General features: G+C 40.1%; 1 protein-coding gene across 3 annotated transcripts in view; it reads right to left on the bottom strand.

Moving 5' to 3' along the window:
- MYO5C (myosin VC) overlaps positions 1 to 21,011 on the bottom strand; it is a 205,272-nt gene that overhangs the window by 7,438 nt on the left and 176,823 nt on the right. For 2 of the 3 annotated variants that reach the window (XM_073653029.1, XM_073653030.1), the window contains exons 33-40: positions 20,917 to 21,004; positions 20,699 to 20,797; positions 17,796 to 17,950; positions 15,821 to 15,910; positions 13,807 to 13,957; positions 13,204 to 13,486; positions 10,325 to 10,499; positions 8,601 to 8,681 (exon numbers count right to left, since the gene is read on the bottom strand). In XM_073653029.1, coding sequence (XP_073509130.1) covers positions 8,601 to 8,681; positions 10,325 to 10,499; positions 13,204 to 13,486; positions 13,807 to 13,957; positions 15,821 to 15,910; positions 17,796 to 17,950; positions 20,699 to 20,797; positions 20,917 to 21,004 — 1,122 coding nt within the window. The remainder of the gene's footprint in view (positions 1 to 8,600; positions 8,682 to 10,324; positions 10,500 to 13,203; positions 13,487 to 13,806; positions 13,958 to 15,820; positions 15,911 to 17,795; positions 17,951 to 20,698; positions 20,798 to 20,916; positions 21,005 to 21,011) is intronic. The other variant, XM_073653031.1, reaches the window with a different exon arrangement.

Genomic DNA, 21,011 nt, shown 5'->3' with positions numbered 1-21,011 from the left:
AAGGCGGGAAAGAGTTCCTCGTAACGCCAACACAACGGAGTTGCCAGTACAACTGTTAGGTCTTCCCGAGTCTGGTTATTTTTTAAAGACTCTGCAAATTAACCCAAAAAGTCCATTTGCACCACCTGCCAGGCCAGCATCAGCAGGGGTAGCAAAACTAGCAGCCTGACCACCACCAGCATGATCAGGCACATGGCAAAAAAGCACCCGACTAAGTGGGCCAAACCACAGGGTCCAGCAACAGTGTCTGACACCACTGCTTCTTCCACTGTTGTGAGTGCACGCCAATCCCCTGTCCATGGCGCATGCCAAGATGACTCCCGCCCTGCACCTGTCGTTGCACACTCTCAACTAGCACCATCGGCAAGCACGTCCACGTCCTTGTCCCAGCGCAGTGTTCAGTTGTCCCTACCCCAGTCCTTGGAATGCAAGCGCAAATACACAGCCAACGCCCCACAGGCCACACTACTAAATTCACACATTTCGCAAATGCTTACGCTCGAAATGTTACCTTTTATGCTCGTGGAGATTGAAGCTTTCCGCAACCTGATGGTGGCGGCCGTCCCTCGGTACTCGGTCCCCAGCCGCCATTATTTCTCCCGATGTGCCATCCCTGCATTGCACAAGCACGTGTCCCAAAACATTAGACGTGCCCTCAACAATGCAGTTGCTGGGAAAGTCCACCTAACTACGGACACGTGGACAAGTGCTTGTGGACAGGGATGGTACATCTCGCTGACGGCACACTGGGTTAATATAGTGGAAGCCGGGACCCAGTTGGACCTTGGGACGGAACACATCCTCCTGACACCGAGGATTGCGGGCCTTGGGTCAATCAGGGTTGCCCCCACATTCTACACCTCCTGCACCTCCTTCTCCTCCTCAGCCTCCATCTCCGAAATGACCACATCAGTCGCAAGCTGGAAGCACTGCAGCACTGCCTCAGCCAAGTGGCAACAGGCTGTACTGAAGCTAATATGCTTAGGTGACAAACCGCACAACGCTGAAGAGTTGTGGACAGCTCTAAAAGAGCAGACAGATCCGTGGCTGAAACTGCTGAACCTACACCCAGGCATGGTCGTGTGTGACAATGGCCGGAACCTGGTGGCAGCTCTGAGGCAAGGCAAGCTCACACACGTACCATGCTTGGCCCATGTGCTTAACCTCGTGGTTCAGCGGTTTCTCAAAACCTACCCGGATCTGTCGGATCTGCTTATCAAAGTTCGCCGCCTGTGTGCCCATTTTAGAAAATCAGCTACAGCTTTCGCTGCCCTTGCCATGCTTCAGCAGCATTTGCAGCTTCCAGGTCACCGACTGATCTGCGATGTCCCCACGTGTTGGAACTCAACATTGCAAATGTTGGGAAGGATTTGTGAGCAGAAGAGGGCAGTTGTTGACTACCAGCATCAATAAGGCCATCGGTATTCAGGTCAGACTCCACACATAAAACCTCAGGAGTGGACATGGATGTCAGACATATGTACCATTCTCCAAAACTTTGAGGACTGAACCAAGAAGGTGAGAGGCAATGACGACCATAATTAGCGTCACCATCCCGCTTCTCTGTCTTCTGAAACGCTCTCTGCTCACAATTAAAGAGGATGCATTACAGGCGGAGGATGATGAGATGGAGCAAGGAACCATACAGGGTGATTCCACACAGCCCAGCCTCATCTCATCCCAATGTGGATTGGGTGACAATGAGGAAGAGGAGGAGGAAGAACAGGAGCTAGTTTCCTGTGAAATAGACGATACTACCTGTACAACTGTTATACCGTCTGTTCAGCGTGGATGGCCTGAGGACAGGGAGGAGGAGGAAGAGGAGAAGGATGAGGAGGAGAGCATGGTCAGTCGTCCTCTTGGTGAGGACACGGAAGTCTTGCCTCTTTGCAGTCTGGTACACATGGCTGATGTTATGTTACACTGCCTTTCCCGTGACCCTCGTGTTGTCCAAATTTTGGGTGACAGTCATTATTGGTTGGTGACACCTCTAGACCCACGCTACAAGGAGAACTTTGTCTTTTATTCCCTTGCAGGACAGGCCTAATAAAATGGTGCAGTACGAGAAGGCCCCTGTTGCGGAATTATTAAAAAAATTCCCATCTGAAAACGCTGGTGGTAGAGGTCACAGTTCATTGTACAAACAAGGAGTACAGGCGACAGAGACACAAATGCAATCAAGCAGAGGTAGAGGAACACTGTCAAAGTTCTGGGACAGTCTTCTCAGACCCTCCCATCGCACAAGCCCTGATGTGCGGGGTACTCTCTCAAGGAAGGAAAGAAAAGTTTCGGAAGATGGTGCGGGAGTACCTTATAATTATTGGGTATCCAAGCTAGACACGTGGCATGAACTGGCTCTCTACGCCTTGGAGGTCCTGGCTTGCCCTGCCGCTAGCGTTTTGTCAGAGCGGGTTTTTAGTGCCGCAGGTGGAATTATAACCGATAGGCGCATCCGCCTGTCAACTGAAAATGCTGACAGGCTGACTCTTATAAAAAGGAACAAGGGCTGGATTGGGCCAGACTTCTCAACACCACCGAATGATAGCAGCGTAACATAAACTGAAATACAGTGTCTTTTTTTGGGAGGTCTAACTATTCCCATGCACCTCTCTCTTCACACCCAGACATGGGTATTTGCTTCCTGATTTTGTCTATTTGCTCTTGTCCTCCTCCTTCTCCGCATCCTCATCCTCCACCACAATATCACCACCATATGTACCATATCAATATATTTACGTCTCTTGCAAGGGACATTGGAGTTCCTGCAAAATTTTGGCAGCCGTTGCTTCACTGCATAGGCAAACAGTATGGGAGACACACTTCCTAATAATGGGAACATTGTTTTCAGGAGGCCCTCCGACCTCTACATCTCTTGCAAGGGGCATTCGAGTTCCTCTAATTTTTTAGCAACCATTGCTTCACTGAGTAGGCAAATAGTATGGGAGACACACTTCCTAATAATGGGAACATTGTTTTCAGGAGGCCCTCCGACCTCTACATCTCCTCTTGCAAGGGGCATTGGAGTTCCCCTAAATTTTGGGCAGCTGTTGCAGTCACTGCATACGCAATAACAGTATAGGAGACCCACTTGTTAATAATGGGAACAACAAAGCATAGCCGGCTGATGGCTCTCTAACAATAGAGGGGGGTCCGACTGCTAGCCCTTTAAGAATAGTAAGGACTGCCTGATGGCCCTAGAAAAATAGGCTTTGTGACTTTCAGAGTCCCTCCATCATAAATGAAACAGGATGTGTCTGATGATGTGTCACACACCACATGGCCAGATAAGGTTGTAAAATGTTAAAATGACATTTCCTGGTGAATGCAGTTCAAAAACGCATCAAAAACGCTAAATATGAACATAGCCCAAGGTGTGGAGGAGCATTTTTGTTTTTGTATATTTATTTTGCCTTATATACAAGTCATTACCCTGGAAAGGATGTTCCTTAACATATTTCTCAGGAAAATCCATTTTGGTTTAGTTTTTGTATGTTTTATTGTAAAAGTCTGTAAAAGTGGTGTAATACCTCTGACAACGTTGTTGACAGCAGTGACCTGAGAGTCAGAAATGCTTTCAGGGGTCTTCCCCATGCAGTTACCATGTCATTTGAGCACAGCTCCCATAGATTTTTAGTCCCTCTGCAGACCGCTGGGGGGAGCCGCCGGAAAAATGCTCGAGTTTCCCATAGACTTACATTGGACTCGTTACTCGGTCCGAACACTCGAGCATTCCAATTTGCTCGACTCGAACAACGAGTACCCGAGCATTTTAGTGCTCGCTCATCACTACTTACAGCCAAAGAAAAGACAAAAGTCATTATCTCAGTAAATTAGAATAATTATCAAAAAACACCTGCAAAGGCTTCTGAAGAGTTTAGAAAGGTCCCTTAGTCTGTTTCAGTAGGCTCCACAATCATGGGGAAGATTGATGACTTGACAGATGTCCAGAAGGCAGTCAATGACACACCACAAGGATGGTAAGCCACAATAGGTCATTGCTAAAGAAGCTGGCTGTTCACACAGTGCTGTATCCAAGCATATTAATGGAAAGTTGAGTGGAAGGAAAAAGTGTGGTAGAAAAAGGTGCACAAGCAACCCGGATAACCGCAGCCTTGAAGGGATTGTTAAGAAAAGGCCATTAAAAAATTTGAGGGAAATTCACAAGGAGTGGACTGCTGCTGGAGTCAGTGCTTTAAGAGCCACCACACTGAGACGTATCCAGGACATGGGCTACAAGTCTCGCATTCCTTGTGCCAAGTGACTCATGACCAATAGACAACACCAGAAGCGTCTTACCTGGGCCAAGGAGAAAAAGATCTGGACTGTTTCTCAGTGGTCCAAAGTGTTGCTTTCAGATGAAAGTAAATTTTGCATTTCATTTGGAAATCAAGGTCCCAGAGTCTGGAGGAAGAGTGGAGAGGCCACAATCCAAGCTGCTTGAGGTCTAGTGTGAAGTTTCCACAATCAGTGATGGTTTGGGGAGCCATGTCATCTGCTGGTGTAGGTCCACTGTGCTTTATGAAGACCAAAGTCAGCGCAGCCGTCTATCAGGAAATTTTAGAGCACTTCATGTTTCCCTCTGCTGACAAGCTTTTTTGGAGATGAAAATTTCATTCTCCAGCAGGACTTGTCACCTGTCCACACCACCAAAAGTGCCAATACCTGGTTTAAAAACGACAGTATCACTGTGCTTGATTGGCCAGCAAACTCGCTTGACCTTAACCCCATAGAGAATCTATGGGGTATTGTCAAGAGGAAGATGAGAGACACCAGGCCCAACAATGCAGACGAGCTGAAGGCTGCTATCAAAGCAACCTGGGCTTCCATAACACCTCAGCAGTGCCACAGGCTGATCACCTCCATGCCACGCCACATTGATGCAGTAATTGATGCAAAAAGAGCCCGACCAAGTATTGAGTGCATTTACTGAACATACATTTCAGTAGGCCAACATTTTGGATTTTAAAAACATTTTTGAAGCTGTTGTTATAAAGTATTCTAATTTACTGAGATAATGACTTCTGTGTTTTCATTGGCTGTAAGCCATAATCATCAACATTAACAGAAATAAACACTTGAAATAGATCACCCCGTTTGTAATGGCTCTATATAATATATGAGTTTCACTTTTTGTGTTGAAGAACTGAAATAAATTAACATTTTGATGATATTCTAATTTAGTGAGATGCACCTGTATTTTGTAAACTTGATGCAATGTTAGAAGTAACAGCTTGGAGAATTGATGCACGACATTCTTATGCTCAATGTGGCCTCTAAGGCATGTCGTTGGTAATTGCAATTTAAATATTTACTTATCTAATATACATAAGACAAACTACTGAAGGGAGATTGGCACCTGTTAGCAATTTATTACAAACTTCTGTTAAGTCACCAGTAAGTGAAATGAATCATGGGAGATGGCAGCTTTACTCTACTTTACATGCTGCTACACTTGAGTAGATGTTTCAACGTTTGCTGCACCTGCACATGATTTACAGGACAACAGACTGCTTTTGTGGAACTCATTGTAAATATACCAAATATATGACATTATTTTAACTTATCAATAAAATCATGATTTGTTTTTTTTTCAAAATCCCATTGGAGGTCACAGATGAGGAATGATGAATGGGCCTTGAGTTTATAAGTTTTGAATGTTAATCGGCTTATTCTTATAGAAAATAATTTTTCTAAATTCATTTTTCTAAATGCATGGAGCCTACAGTGAAACATAGTGGTGGCATGTTGGTTACACGAGTGCTACTGGTGTCTGGGAGCTACATTTCATTGATGGAATCATGAATTCACAGATGTACTGCTATATATTAAAAGAGAAGATACTACGATCACCCTGTGCCCTTGTAGACATGCACAAAGATCCAAAACACAAATCAGTTGCATTTCTGAAGAACAGGGTGAAAGTGATTCAGTGGCCAAGTGTCTCCTAATCTGAACCCAATCATACAAATATGGGGAATTCTGAAGAGACAAGTTGAGCATCACTCTCCATCCAGCATCCAGGCTCTATTAGAGATCGTTCTGGAAGAGTGGAAAATGATAGACGATGCAATATGTCACTAACATGTTTATTCCATGTCTAGATTTGGTACTATTTTTTTTTAAATCATGGCAGTCACGCAAAATACTGGATGCAATTATTTTTTATATGTAGTGTTTATTTTTCCATCAACTAATTTGAGTAAAACTGAAGATTTTGGAATGAAAATTATATTATTACCCTGACATTTATGTTCTGAGTTAAAAAAAAAATGTTCTATGAAACTCAGTCTTGTCAAAACTTTGGAAATTGTTCTGTGAGACATTTATTAAAATCTTACTTTTCTAAGGGGGTGTACTCATTTATGCTGAGGATTGTATATATAGACCGATTTTTCCATTTATCTATATGTATATCTGTATATCTATATATAAATATATATATGTGTATGCGTACAAAATAAAAGTTTAAATACAACTAATCACAATAAAGTCCATTAAAGCTATTAAAACTTTAAAGGGGTTGTCCGGTCCACTCTGTGTGACTGCAGATTTATGAATCCCCCCAGCGCACGCACTGTGCACTGCGGGGTTCTGCCAGTTTCTGAGCCAGGAACGGAGAGTATGTATGAGTTATACATACTCCCAACCAGAGCCCGGCTAGTGGGCATGGCCTCGCTCCATATACTTCTACTGAGCGAGGCCACGTCCCGATTAGGGACGCGGCCACCCAGTGGGCGTGGCCGACTAGAGAACGCGGCCTCTCTTCACTCAAGTGTATGGAGAGCGAGGCTGCGCCCACTGGCTGGGAGTATGTATAAAGCTTACATACCGGCTCAGAAACAGGTTAATTTGTGCGCTAGGGGGATTCATAAGTCTGCAGTCACGCTGTGTGACTGCAGACTTATCGATTTGGACCAGACAACTCCTTTAATGTTCTACTACAGTATTCTAAGAGAAAAATAAATACAAAAAAGGCAAGTAAACCCCAACATATAAAACCTTCCCATCCATCCCAACTCTATATTTTATTTTTTATTTTACTCACTTTACAGTCATCTTCATCACTGTCCCCATAGGGGCTCACAATCTAAATTCCCTATGGGTGCCAGCAGACGAGCGTATGAAAAATCATCCGGGTTTCATCTAGAAAACTCAGACGATTTGTTTCTAATTTTCACCAGATATTTGTCCATGTGACATCCGTATTTTATTTTTTTTTATGCCTGTGTGCTGTCCATTTTTATACAACTACATTAAAACATGTTCATGATCACATACAGGTTTATAAAGAAATCTATCCGTAAAAATCAGATGCCACTCTGATGGTCAGTGCGGGATTTCATTTTTTTCTGGCACCCATAATCTTGAATGCGTGAGTCTTATCCGAGACTCAGATGAAAGTAAGGCATGCTGCAATTTTTCTTCTAACGGACAGTTGAACTGAGAAAAAAATCATTCATCTGAACAGCAATATTGAGTAACATGGGTCAGTGTTCTGTCCGGTTAAAAATCAGATAGCACATGTCCGATTTATTCGCTCGCCAGCATGAGCCCTTAGACTGCTTTACCAAATCTTTGGTTTACAGAGGGAAGATACAAAGCAATCGAGATTTGGAAATTCTCAAAATATCGCCATTTAGGATGTGCCTTACTCTACTGAGATCAAATGAATTACACCAATAAGCAAATACATGTGTAAAATGACTGAATTAGCATATACCGTAATTTTAATCCTAAAATGTGTGCACTAATTAGTGTATGGTTTATACTGAATAAGCCTAAAATATGAATATTTATCCCAACACATTTATCAAAGTAATGGGTCCCACGACAAAGGTTCAACCAAAACGTGCCAGGCTGACGCCATCCCATGGGGACCATTATCGTATTAGTATGTACAATGCCTATAGTGAGATAGTGGCATTTTGTACAACTTTGGCACTTTTGATATGATAGTTTCTATATGCAGCTCACATCTCCTACTTTTCCAGACCAGACTATAGTGTTATTTGGTATATGCACATCCATGCTAATGTCATATCTCTTTCTTTGGCTGATCCTGTGGGATTTTTACTTATTGTATAAATATATACCCATATTGTTGATTTTTTGACCCATTAGACAGACACATGTGTCTCTACGTATTTGACTTTATTTCATAGTTTTTATTAGGGTGCTATCCTTCTGATGATATTGCTATTTTGCCTTGTGACTCACTTTATTAATGCACATACATAAGAATTAAAAATGTGTGTTTTTAACAGTAATATCTAGTTGCATTTTTTTTGCCAATTATTTTCATAGGGGCAAATCTCTACTAAGATCTCAACGTGAAAAGCCACCATCTCAAAAAATGTGCTGCAGAAGAGGAACCAGGTACCCCACAAATCCAATCCTGAATACCAAGTAGTGTCACTGAAGGGTTACACAATATCGATCCTTCTTTTTACTCAGACGTTTTAGTGATAAAGACTGTTCTTTTCATCATATATTCTTACTATACCGCAATTGGGTACACATAAAAAGGATGTCCATGAGGTGAAAAAGGGAGAAAATATTCCTAAACTACTTGCATGTCTACAGCTCCTTGTATGTATTACCTGAACTTTACGAACAAATGAGGGGGTAACTCGCTTCTCAAAATCATCAATAGGAGTGTAAGAGTTCAGTATTTTAACAATCTGTAATAAATAATAATGAAAATAATGCAATTAAATCAACATGTCTTGTAACTTGGGATGCAAATGGGTAAAGAATAATAAGTCACATCTGGGATTTAAAGGGAATCTGTCAGTAGGATCAACCCTCCTAAGCTGTCTATATGGGCATGTAGGTCATAGGAAACTAAATAAAATGATATCTCGATATCTGTGAGATCCACATTTTTTTTAATATGTAAATGAGCTTGTTAAAATCCATGAGTGGGATATAGATCTCCTTGGGAATTATTATATCAAGTCATCTTCCCCTCTGAAGAGGCTATTAGCATATTTATATTCCTAGAAGAGCATTGTATGACCTATAAGGGTATGTGCACACGGTGCATTTTTTAATGCGTTTTTGATGCGGTAAATTTGAGCGGATTTGGCCTCAAAAACGCATTGCAAGCCTTATCCCAGCATTTTCTTTGCTATTTTGCAAGATCTGTGCACATGATCAGGATTTTGCCTTTCAGAATTTCATGTACGTTAAAAGAAGCAGTATATCCATTGCCTGCATTTTTCCTATACAATGCATTGGAAAAAACGCATGGCAAATCCGCAGGCAAAAAACACATAAGCGCTGCAGATTTTCCGTAGCGTTTTTGCGGCCAAGAGGTGCAGAACCTTGAAGAAACGCTGCAGAAATTTCTGCAAGCAAATCCTGATCGTGCGCACATAACCTAAGTCTCCTTACACTGGCTTGGAACTCTCCACAAGGAGAAAAGTTCCCCCTTAAAACCTCAGTCAGAGCAGTCTGACCTAGCCAAATCAGATTTCCTGCTTTGCGCTGAGGTGAGGGCAATATCCCGAAACATGTGTCTGCAAATGGAGTGGTTTGGCTTCTTATCCTAGCTCATGTGGCAAAGCTCATTAAAGGGTCAATATTGACTTTTAGGATTGCTACATCCAAAAAATGCTCCAGAGATCAAGTCCTCTTTCCTTTTGAAGCGGCTATTTGTATATTTAAATTCCCAATGGAGCATTACATGGCCTATAAGTCTCCTTACACCAGCTTGGCACTCTCTGCAAGGAGAAACTTTCTCCTTTAAACCCATAGTAAATTTAAGCACAGCTATTTTATTACCCTTTTTGGTGGCATAAAATGTTGTAAATTGTAACTGTTACATGACCCTGCTGAGTGCAGGACTACAACTTACAGACATGTATCTTAGGAAATGACCTGACAGCAATACACAAAGAGTTACATTTTAATTTGTACCAATGAACAGGTCAATTATATGCAGTACATATTGCACACTGCAAAACCTATTAGAGACATAATGTCATAAGGCTGTGTCATGACTGGCTGTTATGGTCATGGGAAATGGCATTTCAAAGGATGTGATGTCATTAGTCATGAGTTGCTGTTGCTTCTCAACACTGAAAGTTTATTGGAAATATCTGAGTTTTACAACCTTCAGTGAAATGCAGTTTTATGAAATATACTGTAGTCTTGGAAATCCTTCAACCCGGGAGAAGATCTGCATCCACTCTTGGAGAATGTCACGTTTTTCCCGTTATTCGACCATTCGGGAGAGACTTCACTTGTCTCATATATTGTATACACATGAATAGAGGGAAAAAAGAAAACTATGATAAAAATGACAGGAGAGTAACATTACCTGGACTGTAGAAAGCGCAGAGCAACGATCACATATTTCTTTAGCGTCATCATCTTTGATTTTTTTGACCTGTAATAACCATGCCGCTTGGGAAAGAGGTTCTAGGGTTTCCTTGGCTGCACTTCCATGTAGATTCTTCCCTTGTAGCCATTCTTCTAGATAGCTTATATCACATCTAGACAAAAGTTAATGACATGGGTGATTGGTGAACTTTGTATTAAGTCAGGAGGTCACAAATGGAGCAGTGTAGCAGGCCATTAAATTGCATTGTTTCCTAAAAATGTCAACGTTCGAGCAATTAAAACAAGTGCAGGGAATCCGAAAGTGCTGCATCACCTACAATACTAATGCGAATGACAACCCATAATTATTGCATGGTAAAATAGCAGCATTGTATAATAGTGTACAGTTGGACGATGCTTCATAGCGTTATCTGAAACAAGGGTAGCATGTAGCATAGAGACATCCTGTGTGTTTGTTATGTTGCCCATGAAAAGTGACCCCCACCCTGGTTCTACTAGGTAGTATAAAGAAGGATAGGCACTGGAATCATGACTAAACCAGAAGTGTATCATTAGGACGGAGCGCCACCCCCAATTTTGGTGTACAAGCAATTCTCCCCATATATCTAACCTCATAATTCCCTAATGCACATCAAATACAAACCAGGAACAGGTCTGCTGTTATTCTTTTCTACACTGTGTGAGTCAATTTGTATTTTTGATGATTAATTTTATTATTGAACAACTACAGTGGGGTAGGTCATTCCAAAATGCTCATAAATTGGAATATTTAAGAAAGCAAAAGTGAGGTTTTGTCTTTCTTAGGAGAATATCTTTGTGTGCAGAATTATTATCCAACTAAATGAAAAATGTAAATGCTTCCAATGTTTGGTTGTTATTCTCACTTTAACAGATGAACACAAACAACTCAAAATGTACAAAATACATTTTTGGCATTTAAAAAAAAATCTCAGGAACCAATATAGCAGCCCTTCTTTTCAATACCAATCATAAGCTCCATCCATGGAGTCTGTCAGTTTCTTACTCAGTTGATGATCAATCTTTTGGGCAGCACCAACCACAGCCAATCAGTGGTGTGGGCGGGGTTACAAAGAGCAGGAGCACTACATGCCACAAGACAACTAGTCCTCTAGTGATAATCTTCAGGTGATAAAACATTGATTTATTGAATCTACAACGAGCAGCCTAGTAAGCGACACATTGCAGGAATCAGGGTCTTTGTCCATACATCATTCTGCTCTCAGATTAAATAGCAAAAACCTGCTGACAGATTCCCTTTAACATCATGAAAATTATGAAGTTTCTTCATTTCTCATAAGCTTTACAATTATGTATGCCCAAAAAACTCCTTTCATACAGTGTGTAAGGTAATTTAACAAAGGAATTGTGGGTGTAGTTAAATTCTGGATCTACAATGCCCATGTGATGATCTAATACATCATCATATTGCACAGGTGACAGATACTTATTTTAGAGATCGTTAGTCCTCAGTAATCTAGATACGTATAGACAGCTTACTGAGCTATAGTATTCACCCATTTTAAATATGATGGAGCATAAAACTGAATGGGGTTGTGTGAAATCAGAAAAAAATGGTCTGGATGTTTTCAAGAGACATGTGTAAGGGTGTCACAGAGACTGTCATGTTCCTGCCCCTGAAGACAACAATTGTGTAGTGTGAATACTGTCATGTGTTTTTACTGCATTTTTTTCTGACATGTGAAATGTAAGATGTATAGAGTGTAATGTAACTAATGTATAGTGTGATAGGTACTGATGCTGCTGTGTGGGTACTGCAAAGGTAACGCCTAAAGTAGCTGTGTTACACTCAGCTCAATTCTAGGGAAAGTATAAGATACAGGTTAGTGCCTAGAATAAAGTTAGATAGTAACTGTAGGTACAATAGAGCAATACACAGTTAATATTTTGGGAATGGCCCACATTGGGAAGGGCTAGGGCAAGTAGAAAAGGGATCTTTTTCCTGGTTTAGTAAGTACGTAAGAGTTAGAGGGTTTGTGAGAGATGAGGCCAAGTTGAAGGAGCAGTGGGCTGGAGGCACCTGAAGTACATATTATTCTGGCGGTTTGAGCTCGTACCAACATCCGGGGCCTATGGACCAAAATAAGCACTGAAGAGAGATCCTTAATTCCTTTCCATATAGAGGAAGCTGGACGGGGAGCCATGTGAGGGAAAGCTAGCAGATCTTGGGAATACTGGGCTAACAGGACCTGTTAAAGTAGGGATAGTCCGAGCTGAACATAAGAAAATGATTGAAATGTACTGTGTTGATGGAACAAGAACTGGAGGGTTTTGTGCCCAATACTGTGTGTTAAAGACTGATGTACTTGAACTGTCCAGTAAAGTTGAACTTATTAAAATGAACCGGGTGTACCCTTATGTGTGTGTGCCTGGTCCAGGAACTGAAGACGTGGAGACAGCAAAGGCCTCCAGCCTGCAAGTGAGTACAATGCAATGTACACAGCACAACACTTATGGACTGGAACACTGCTTGCTTGTAAAGTGTCATGGCATTATGGAGCAGTAGCTTGCCCACGGCTACCGTCCTGAGCACCTCACACTTTTCCATAGTTTTACAGCTCAACTATTTACATGAAAGGGTCTAAGCTGCAATGCACAGTTTGTGAGGGAAAACAGAACAGAACAGAAGACAGACCAACTAAGCCATGATGTATTTTTGATCTGAGGTGCTGTACTAAGGTGTATACATACCGTACACAAAAAATATAAAGTACATTGCTGAGAAATGATTTCTCTAAACTTGGATCAGATTATACAAGTACATAAGCCTTTTACAAATGATTTTTGATTTTACATTTCACATAATGAACTTCGTACCTTATCTGCATTCCTTTCCTACAAGAACACATGTCCTTTCGCAGGAAAAGACTATTGAGCGTAACAGTGGAAATCAGGAAGAAAAGTTGCTTTACAGTCTGCTTCTGGAGCTCAGGATCCATGCCATGCTGACACATAGTAGTGTAAAAGTAACTCAGCTGCTGGAGTATTGAAGTCATAGTATATGCATCGGTATCGTCTATACTGGATGAACGCTTGCGGAATCCTGTAGGCTTTGCCACTGATATCCCGTGAAGACTTTCATATTCCAGCATCCCAGGTACTAGAACATAAAACATGATAGATCAGTCTCTGCCACAATCCAACTACCGTGCCTTGAAAGGTATTCTTACCCCGTGAACTTTTACATATTTTTCATGTTACACTCACAAACGTAAATGTTTTTTATTTGTTTTTTATGTGATATACCAACACAAAGTAGCAAATATTTGTGAATGATTAAGGAAATTATATAGATTTTTCTAAATTTGTATTTAGCCCCCTGTAGCCTGATACCCCTAAACAAAATCCTGGAATAGGGTCTATGAATACTTTTTCAAGGCACTGTATTTCTAGTACTAGTTTTGAGTGTTTTTTTTTTACCAATCATTGGCTGCAGATTATTCTCCATCACAGTGATGAATTGGTGGTAGATCCGAATAGCCAAATCACTGATAATCTGCCTGTATTCTGATAGATCAAAGTTCTTTAGACAGTTCTTATTCTGAAGAGGAACATTATATTTCATGAACTCCTGCAAATAATAAATAATATTAAATTTACTTTGTCATACAGACAGTGCTGTGGCTATTTTGCTATTGCCTGAAAATCACATATAGAAACTAATACAAAAGAGAAGAGGAAATACTTCCCATATAAGTCATGTAGACTAGACACACACACACGTACACATAAAAAGTGGCCAGGGATGCATTTCTTTGCGCACAATGCGCTCCTGTAAGGGCAGCCACATTGTATGAATTTATGACCATCTATGTGATTAAGTAATGTAAAAAAAAAAGTCCCAGAGCTGGGAGCCAAAGTATACAACAAATAATGTAATTTACTGGAGAGATAACGGCCACCACTTTATGTAAATGTCTAAGTGACAGTATGAATGCTTATAAAACCAGTGTTTGGATCAGTTCTGGAAATGTCTGATTGACATGTAGATGTGTAGCTGAATTCTCTTAAGTATAAAACTCCTGTGTTATACAATAACATAAAATGACAGAAAATATAAGAACAATATAATGTAATAGGAATAGTCTGATTTCCAGACCCCGCTGTTTAGTATTCGTACGATATACAATATTTAGATCATATTCCGGCCCCCATAATGCTCAAATGCTATTAAGTCTGTAGAAAGAGTTTGCTTTGTCCAGTGCTAAGTTTCTCCATTAAGTCAAGTGACAACATTTTCATTAAACCCAGTATGACCCTCAAGCAGCAGTATTTCTAGAATGTCTCCTCTTCTTTTGACAGAATAAAGTATTGCAGCAAGCAAGACTACATGGGAAATGGTTATGTGTGACTTTCCCGAGGAGAATATTCTAGCAAAAGGTATCCTCAGTGTAGGGCCAGCCAGTTGTACATGTTGCATTAGGCCTACCTGCCTACAATGAGAGTAGCCAGACACAGTATTGCCCGGTCACAGTCTACTACGTCTGGGTGTCTACCTCCAGTAGGCATCTGAAAATGATGCACATTAGAGCGCTCTGTCGGCACCATTATAGGCTATGGCTCCATTGACTCATACGTCCGAATTCCGTTTTGGATGGGGGGGTGAGTTCGGACGTAAGCCCAGACGAGGTCGCTGAACAGGTGCCAAAATACAATGTGAAAGCATCCTTAGAGGAGAGATTTGCCTCAAATGCAAGCTGGAATGAATCGTTCCCCTATTATGTTTCTATAAACTAGTTTATTTAGCTTAACTGATCAAATTTCTAAAATACATGATGGGTATCCTGATCTCCCTAAAAGGTGTTTTTTGGGACTGACAGACTAGCACCAATATTCCTCATCACAGTGCTAGTTACTACATAAAACACTTTTCCAAAACTGTAAATTAACTTTGTGTAACTGGATGAGAATATCCCATCTTTTGTGCAATGGGTAAGGCAAACGGCTTCCTGCCATGTAAAAAACGAGTGCACCTGACACATTTTGCACCCATTGATCTAGTCTACTTGCACCACACAATTTAATGTGCCTTAATAAGACACCCCTATTGTACCTATGAGTAAAAATTCACAGAAGCTTGTGCTTTGTCTTTATCTACTTCTTGTATTATGTGGTATATGTTTACATGTATTTGTATTGCACTGCACTGCTTCCTCGTAATTTAAAAAAAAAAATGAATAATTTATTATAAAGTCAGAAAGTCAGAATTTTCAATGTATTTAGAAACTATCTTTCAAAAAAACGTCAAAATTAAAAAAAAGGAACAAGAAAGCTGAAAACCTGCTCTCAAGTCTCCTGAGGATGCCGCAGGTGGATATAGACCAGCAGACGGTTTAGATGAGACACAGCCACTGATCTGTGTAGGAAGGCCTTTTTTACCCACCTGATTTTTGAAGCAGATATTTGCATCTCTGAGGTTTGATGTACAACTTACCTCTTCTCCACTGTACTGTTTCAAACAGTTGAGGAAATGATGGACGTTGGACAGCCAGAAAGACAACATTTCAAAATCATCATCGTGTTCCTACAGAATGAAGGAGAAGAACATTCATTTAAAAACAAAAGGCTAACACCCTAAGAGATGAATTAAAGAAGCACTTCTATCAAAGTTTTTATCCTCTTAATATACTGCGATCATCATATTATATAGCACTGTGTACTTAAAATAGTTCCTTTTGCCTGTCTACCCAGCTTATTCTTCTCTTTTCTCTGTTCTATGTAGGAACAGGAAGTCTCTTTTCTCTGCATGAGTCATCACCCTCTTCAACTCCTGATCCAGCTGCTCTGCTACTCCCCCTGCAAGGGACTATGCATTGATGACTCATGCAGGTAAAGAAGAATTTTTTCATTTTTTAATCATGTGATTTCATAGATCCAATGGAAAAGAGAAGAATTATCTGGGTAGAAAGGCAAAAAGAGGATTTGTAAGTACACAGTGCTATCTAATATGATGACTGCAATATATTAAGAGAATTCAAATTTTGATGGGAGGAGGGCTTCTTTAAGTGGTCAGCCCCTGTTATTACTTAGGTATCATAGGGTCCCCTGCTTTATAGGGCAGAAAAGAAGTACGCAGCATAAAGCTCTTCTGCTCTGGAGAACTCAGAATGATTAGGTATTACACATTAACCATTCCTTTTAAATGAACACCATGAAGAAATCTGGATGGCCTGGCTAATCTCTTATGGGTTGTCCCCCACCTTTCACAAATTTAATAAAGTTTAGGAGACTAGCCTGTCAAAAACAACATAGAGGTTTTTACAAATTTTCATTTTTACTCAGCTATGTGTGTTTTCATCTATTTGCTGATAATCTAGTAGCTGAAAAGAGTTACTATCGCCAATTTTTAATGCGGTTGTTCAGCCTTGGGGTACATGTTTGCAGTCACTGTATGTGACAGCAGACTTGTGAATTCTAACAGTGTGCAGTGTTTTCAGGTGCCGGCGCCGGGAGCGGTCACGTGACCGCAAGTATGCAGTTTGCATACTTCCAGCCACATTCTGACTAAACGTGTCTGGCCTCGCACAATATGCTTGCATTGAGCGAGGACAAGCATGTCTAGTCGGCACGTGACTGGTTGTCTGCTGCAAATCACATACTTGCAGGTCACATGACTGCTCCTCCCAGCACTGAAGAATCCTTACAGTGACTGCAGACTCGTACCCCAAGGATAGACAAACCCTTTAATTATAAAGCATTTTAATTGGTCAAAATACAGTATTTTTCGGTAATGATGTTTAGCCCTTTAAGGTTGACATACACATTAGACTAAGGTCAGCTGAGACCAATGATTTGGCTGGTACCAGCTGAACTTCTAATGTGCATTATGTGTCTAGCCCATGTTTGTTCGGGCAATGATGAGGGAAAAAAAGATTGGACATTTTTGATTTCATCATGACTGATCCCTTTATTTTCCCTGGAAATAAACTGCCCCCAAAGGTGTCTGGAGTGGCTTACTCCCCTTTTTGTGTTCACAACATATGCATGCTTAGATAAAATTAAAAGAATGAAGAATAACTATTATTAAAAATCTATATATTAAAGTGAATGTGGACATTAATGAAAAGGTTTAAGTTTTTCAGTAAATTTGTTGGAACAATAAAACGTTACGGAAATATAGTGACACTTATGTCACTAATTCTTCTCCGTCCCCTGCTGCTGGTCTCCTTGCTCCCACACAATGGACAACACATATTGGTGCCATTTTCCAAACAATAAATGCAAAGGATTGATGACAATTAGTGAGGTTCATATATTTGGTACTTTATTATTTCACTATTTTAAGCCCATAATAACTTTGCTTCGTAACCTCTAACAGATTAGACGTTAAAGAATTATAACATCATATTTGCATTATCACTTGTAGAGAGTTCTATAACATAAGCCTTAAGAAAATGTGCACATCTCACCTTTATAACCTGCTTAATACCATTGATGGAAGCATTCATTAAAGATTTGATTCTTTCAGCGTCATTGATGTAGTCTGTGTACCGAACACACATGAAGAGGATGTGAGCTGGGAGTCCTGGTATCATATTCACCACTACACCTCTTGGCTTAATATCTGCCATAACGGAAAATATAAATGTATTAGTCAAAATAGCAGACAAAATACATCACATTGGCTAATAAATAACCTATTCTTGTCATCCAATTATATCAAAAGAGTGATCAATAAAAGTCCAGGGAATCACACATACTGTGGTGTGAAAAGTGTTTGCCCCCTTCCTGATTTCTTATTCTTTTGCATGTTACACTTAAATGTTTCAGATCACAAAACAAAATTTAAATATTAGACCAAGATAACAAAAGTAAACAAAAATGTAGTTTTTAAATGAAGGTCTTTATTATTAAGGGAAAAAGAAATCCAAACCGACAGGACATTGTGTGAAAAAGTGATTACCTCCCCCTTAAAACACAAATTAACTGTGGTTTATCATATCTTTGGGAAGCTGAGTTCAATTTCCCCAGCCACACACAGGCCTGATTACTGCCACACCTGTTCTCAATCAAGAAATAACTTAAATAGGACCTGCCTGACAAAGTGAAGTAGACTAAAAGATCCAAATGAGAAACAAAATAATTAAGCTCTATCAGTCTGGAAAAGGTTATAAAGCTATTTGTAAAGCTTTGGGACTCCATCAAACCACAGTGAGAGCCATTATCCACAAACGGCGAAAATATGGAACAGTGGTGAACATTCCCAGGAGTGGCCGGCCGACTAAAATTACCCCAAGAGAGCAGCAATGACTCATCCAAGAGGTCACAAAAGACCCAACAACAACATCCAAACAACTGCAGGCCTCACTTGCCTCAGTTAAAGTCAGACTGGGCAAAAATGGCCTGCGTGGCAGAGTTCCAAGATAAAAACCACTGCTGAGCAAAAAGAACATAACGGCTCATCTCAATTTTGCCAAAAAACATCTTGATGATCGCCAAGATTTTTTGGAGAATACTTTGTGGACTGACGAGACAAAAGTTTAACTTTTTAGAAGGTGTATGTCCCATTACATCTGGCGTAGAAGTAACACACCATTTAATTTTCATACCAACAGTAAAATATGGTGGTGGTAGTGTGATGGTGTGGGGCTGTTTAGCTGCTTCAGGACCTGGAAGACTTGCTGTTGTAAATGGAATCATGAATTCTGTTCTCTACTAAAAAATCCTGAAGGAGAATGTCTGGCCATCTGTTCGTGACCTCAAGCTGAAGTGCACTTGGGTTAAACAGCAGAACAATGATCCAAAACACACCAGTAAGTCCAACTCTGAATGGCTTAAGGAAAACAAAATTAAGACTTTGGAGTGGCCTAGTCAAAGTCCTGACCTTACTCCGATTGAGATCCTATGGCATGACCTTAAAAAGGCAGTTCATGCTCGAAAACCCTACAATGTGGCTGAATTACAACAATTTTGCAAAGATGAGTGGATCAAAATTCCTCCAGAGCATTGTAAAAGACTCATTGATAGTTATCACAAATGCTTGATTGAAGTTGTTGCTGCTAAGGGTGGCCCAACCAGTTATTAGATTTAGGGGTCAATCACTTTTTCACACAGGGCCCTGTAGGTCTGGATTTCTTTTTCCCTTAATAATAAAGACCTTCATTTAAAAACTGCATTTTGTGCTTACTTGTGTTATCTTTCTCTTTGTCTTAGATTTAAATTTATTTTGTGATCTGAAACATTTAAGAGTGACAAACATGCAAAAGAATAAGAAATCAGGAAGGGGGCAAACACTTTTTTACACCACTGTAAATGTAATAGGTTAGCATATTGCATATTTTACTACTGTAAGTCTTTGTTCGCTGGCATTGTGGCTACCATTAGTCATTCAAGTCAGAACACTCTGCCTTCAAATAGAATATCCATAAAATAAGAGGAAATTTGCAAACGATGCTACTAATGCTGCCTCAGATGCAGATGTGAACAGAGCTTCCATTTTAAAAATGATATCTATATTAATCTGTGATTAGGCAAAATAAGAAATAAAGAAACAAATTCTGCTGGCACAAACGATTTTGACTAGTGGTATAACATGTGCCCTTGTATGGCCCCCTGGTCTAAAAGCACCCTCTGTGAGAGCCTTGTTCAGTTGTTCTTATGATAAATTGACCATACTATGATTGAAAGCCTTCAAAGTGTAAAATAAGTGCAGTCATGCTTATTGATTATGATCCACTAGGAGCATAATATATAATAAAAGTTTCCCTTTGGCACATTGTAGATAATTCTTTGATGACTAGAGCAGTAGGATATATGATTGGTAGCTCCTCATGAATAGATCATAGTTTTGTGGGTGCTCGAATAATTCCTTAACTGGTCCCAGAAATTATAGTAGTGTGTTGTGATACACATTCATTTTTCTTTTAGGGGTTTAATGTGGAGTCTCATTAAAGTAAATATAGGTCATTATATACTGTATATAAGTCTCCTGATGAATTGTTTGTGGTTTGGACGGCTAAACGTGTAGAGACAAGGGACTTGTGAAAGTGATGGTGCTTGTTGCACCTCTCCCTATATGTAGAGGCGTGGGGCATATGTTTGTCTTTTAGTCACTCTCTGACTAACCATCAGGATGTGAATAGTTAGGGCACTGTGTGTATATTATTTTATTAATTGGTATTGTTATAATAAAGGTTAAGTTTTATCCCTTTGTCAGTGAATTTTTTTGATGCTGGGAATAAGGAAATTAGAGCGAGAACTCCTCAACCAGTCCTGAGCCCGCTCAGAATATTTAGATGTAGTTACATACTAGTTACACATCCCATTTGTGTTTTCTAATGCAGATCTACACTGAGATAATGATTCCACTTACCCAGAATTAGATTGCCAATGAGTTTAATTTCATCTTCCGATGAGAATTCCAGCATTCCCAAGTAATCCTTAAAAACACTGGGCATATTTGTTTGGTTTTCTGTGAAATATTTTTTCATATTATTAATACTAATAATAGCATCATGAATAATAATATCAATAATAATACAACCTTAGTATAATATTCACATGTAACAGTGGGTGTTTTAAAATACATACCTGTTTCCATTGTTTTTGTTAGAGCTTTGATTTGATCTTGGAGTTTTTTAATAATTCTGTCTTTTTTATCCACTTGCTCTTCATAATCCTTGGAA

Source organism: Phyllobates terribilis, unplaced genomic scaffold, assembly GCF_046119375.1.
Source record: "Phyllobates terribilis strain yellow unplaced genomic scaffold, ASM4611937v1 Scaffold_11__3_contigs__length_659146591, whole genome shotgun sequence".
Lineage (NCBI taxonomy): Eukaryota > Metazoa > Chordata > Amphibia > Anura > Dendrobatidae > Phyllobates > Phyllobates terribilis.
Note: the sequence above shows the minus strand (reverse complement) of the source record. Positions and strands in the feature narration are given on the sequence as shown.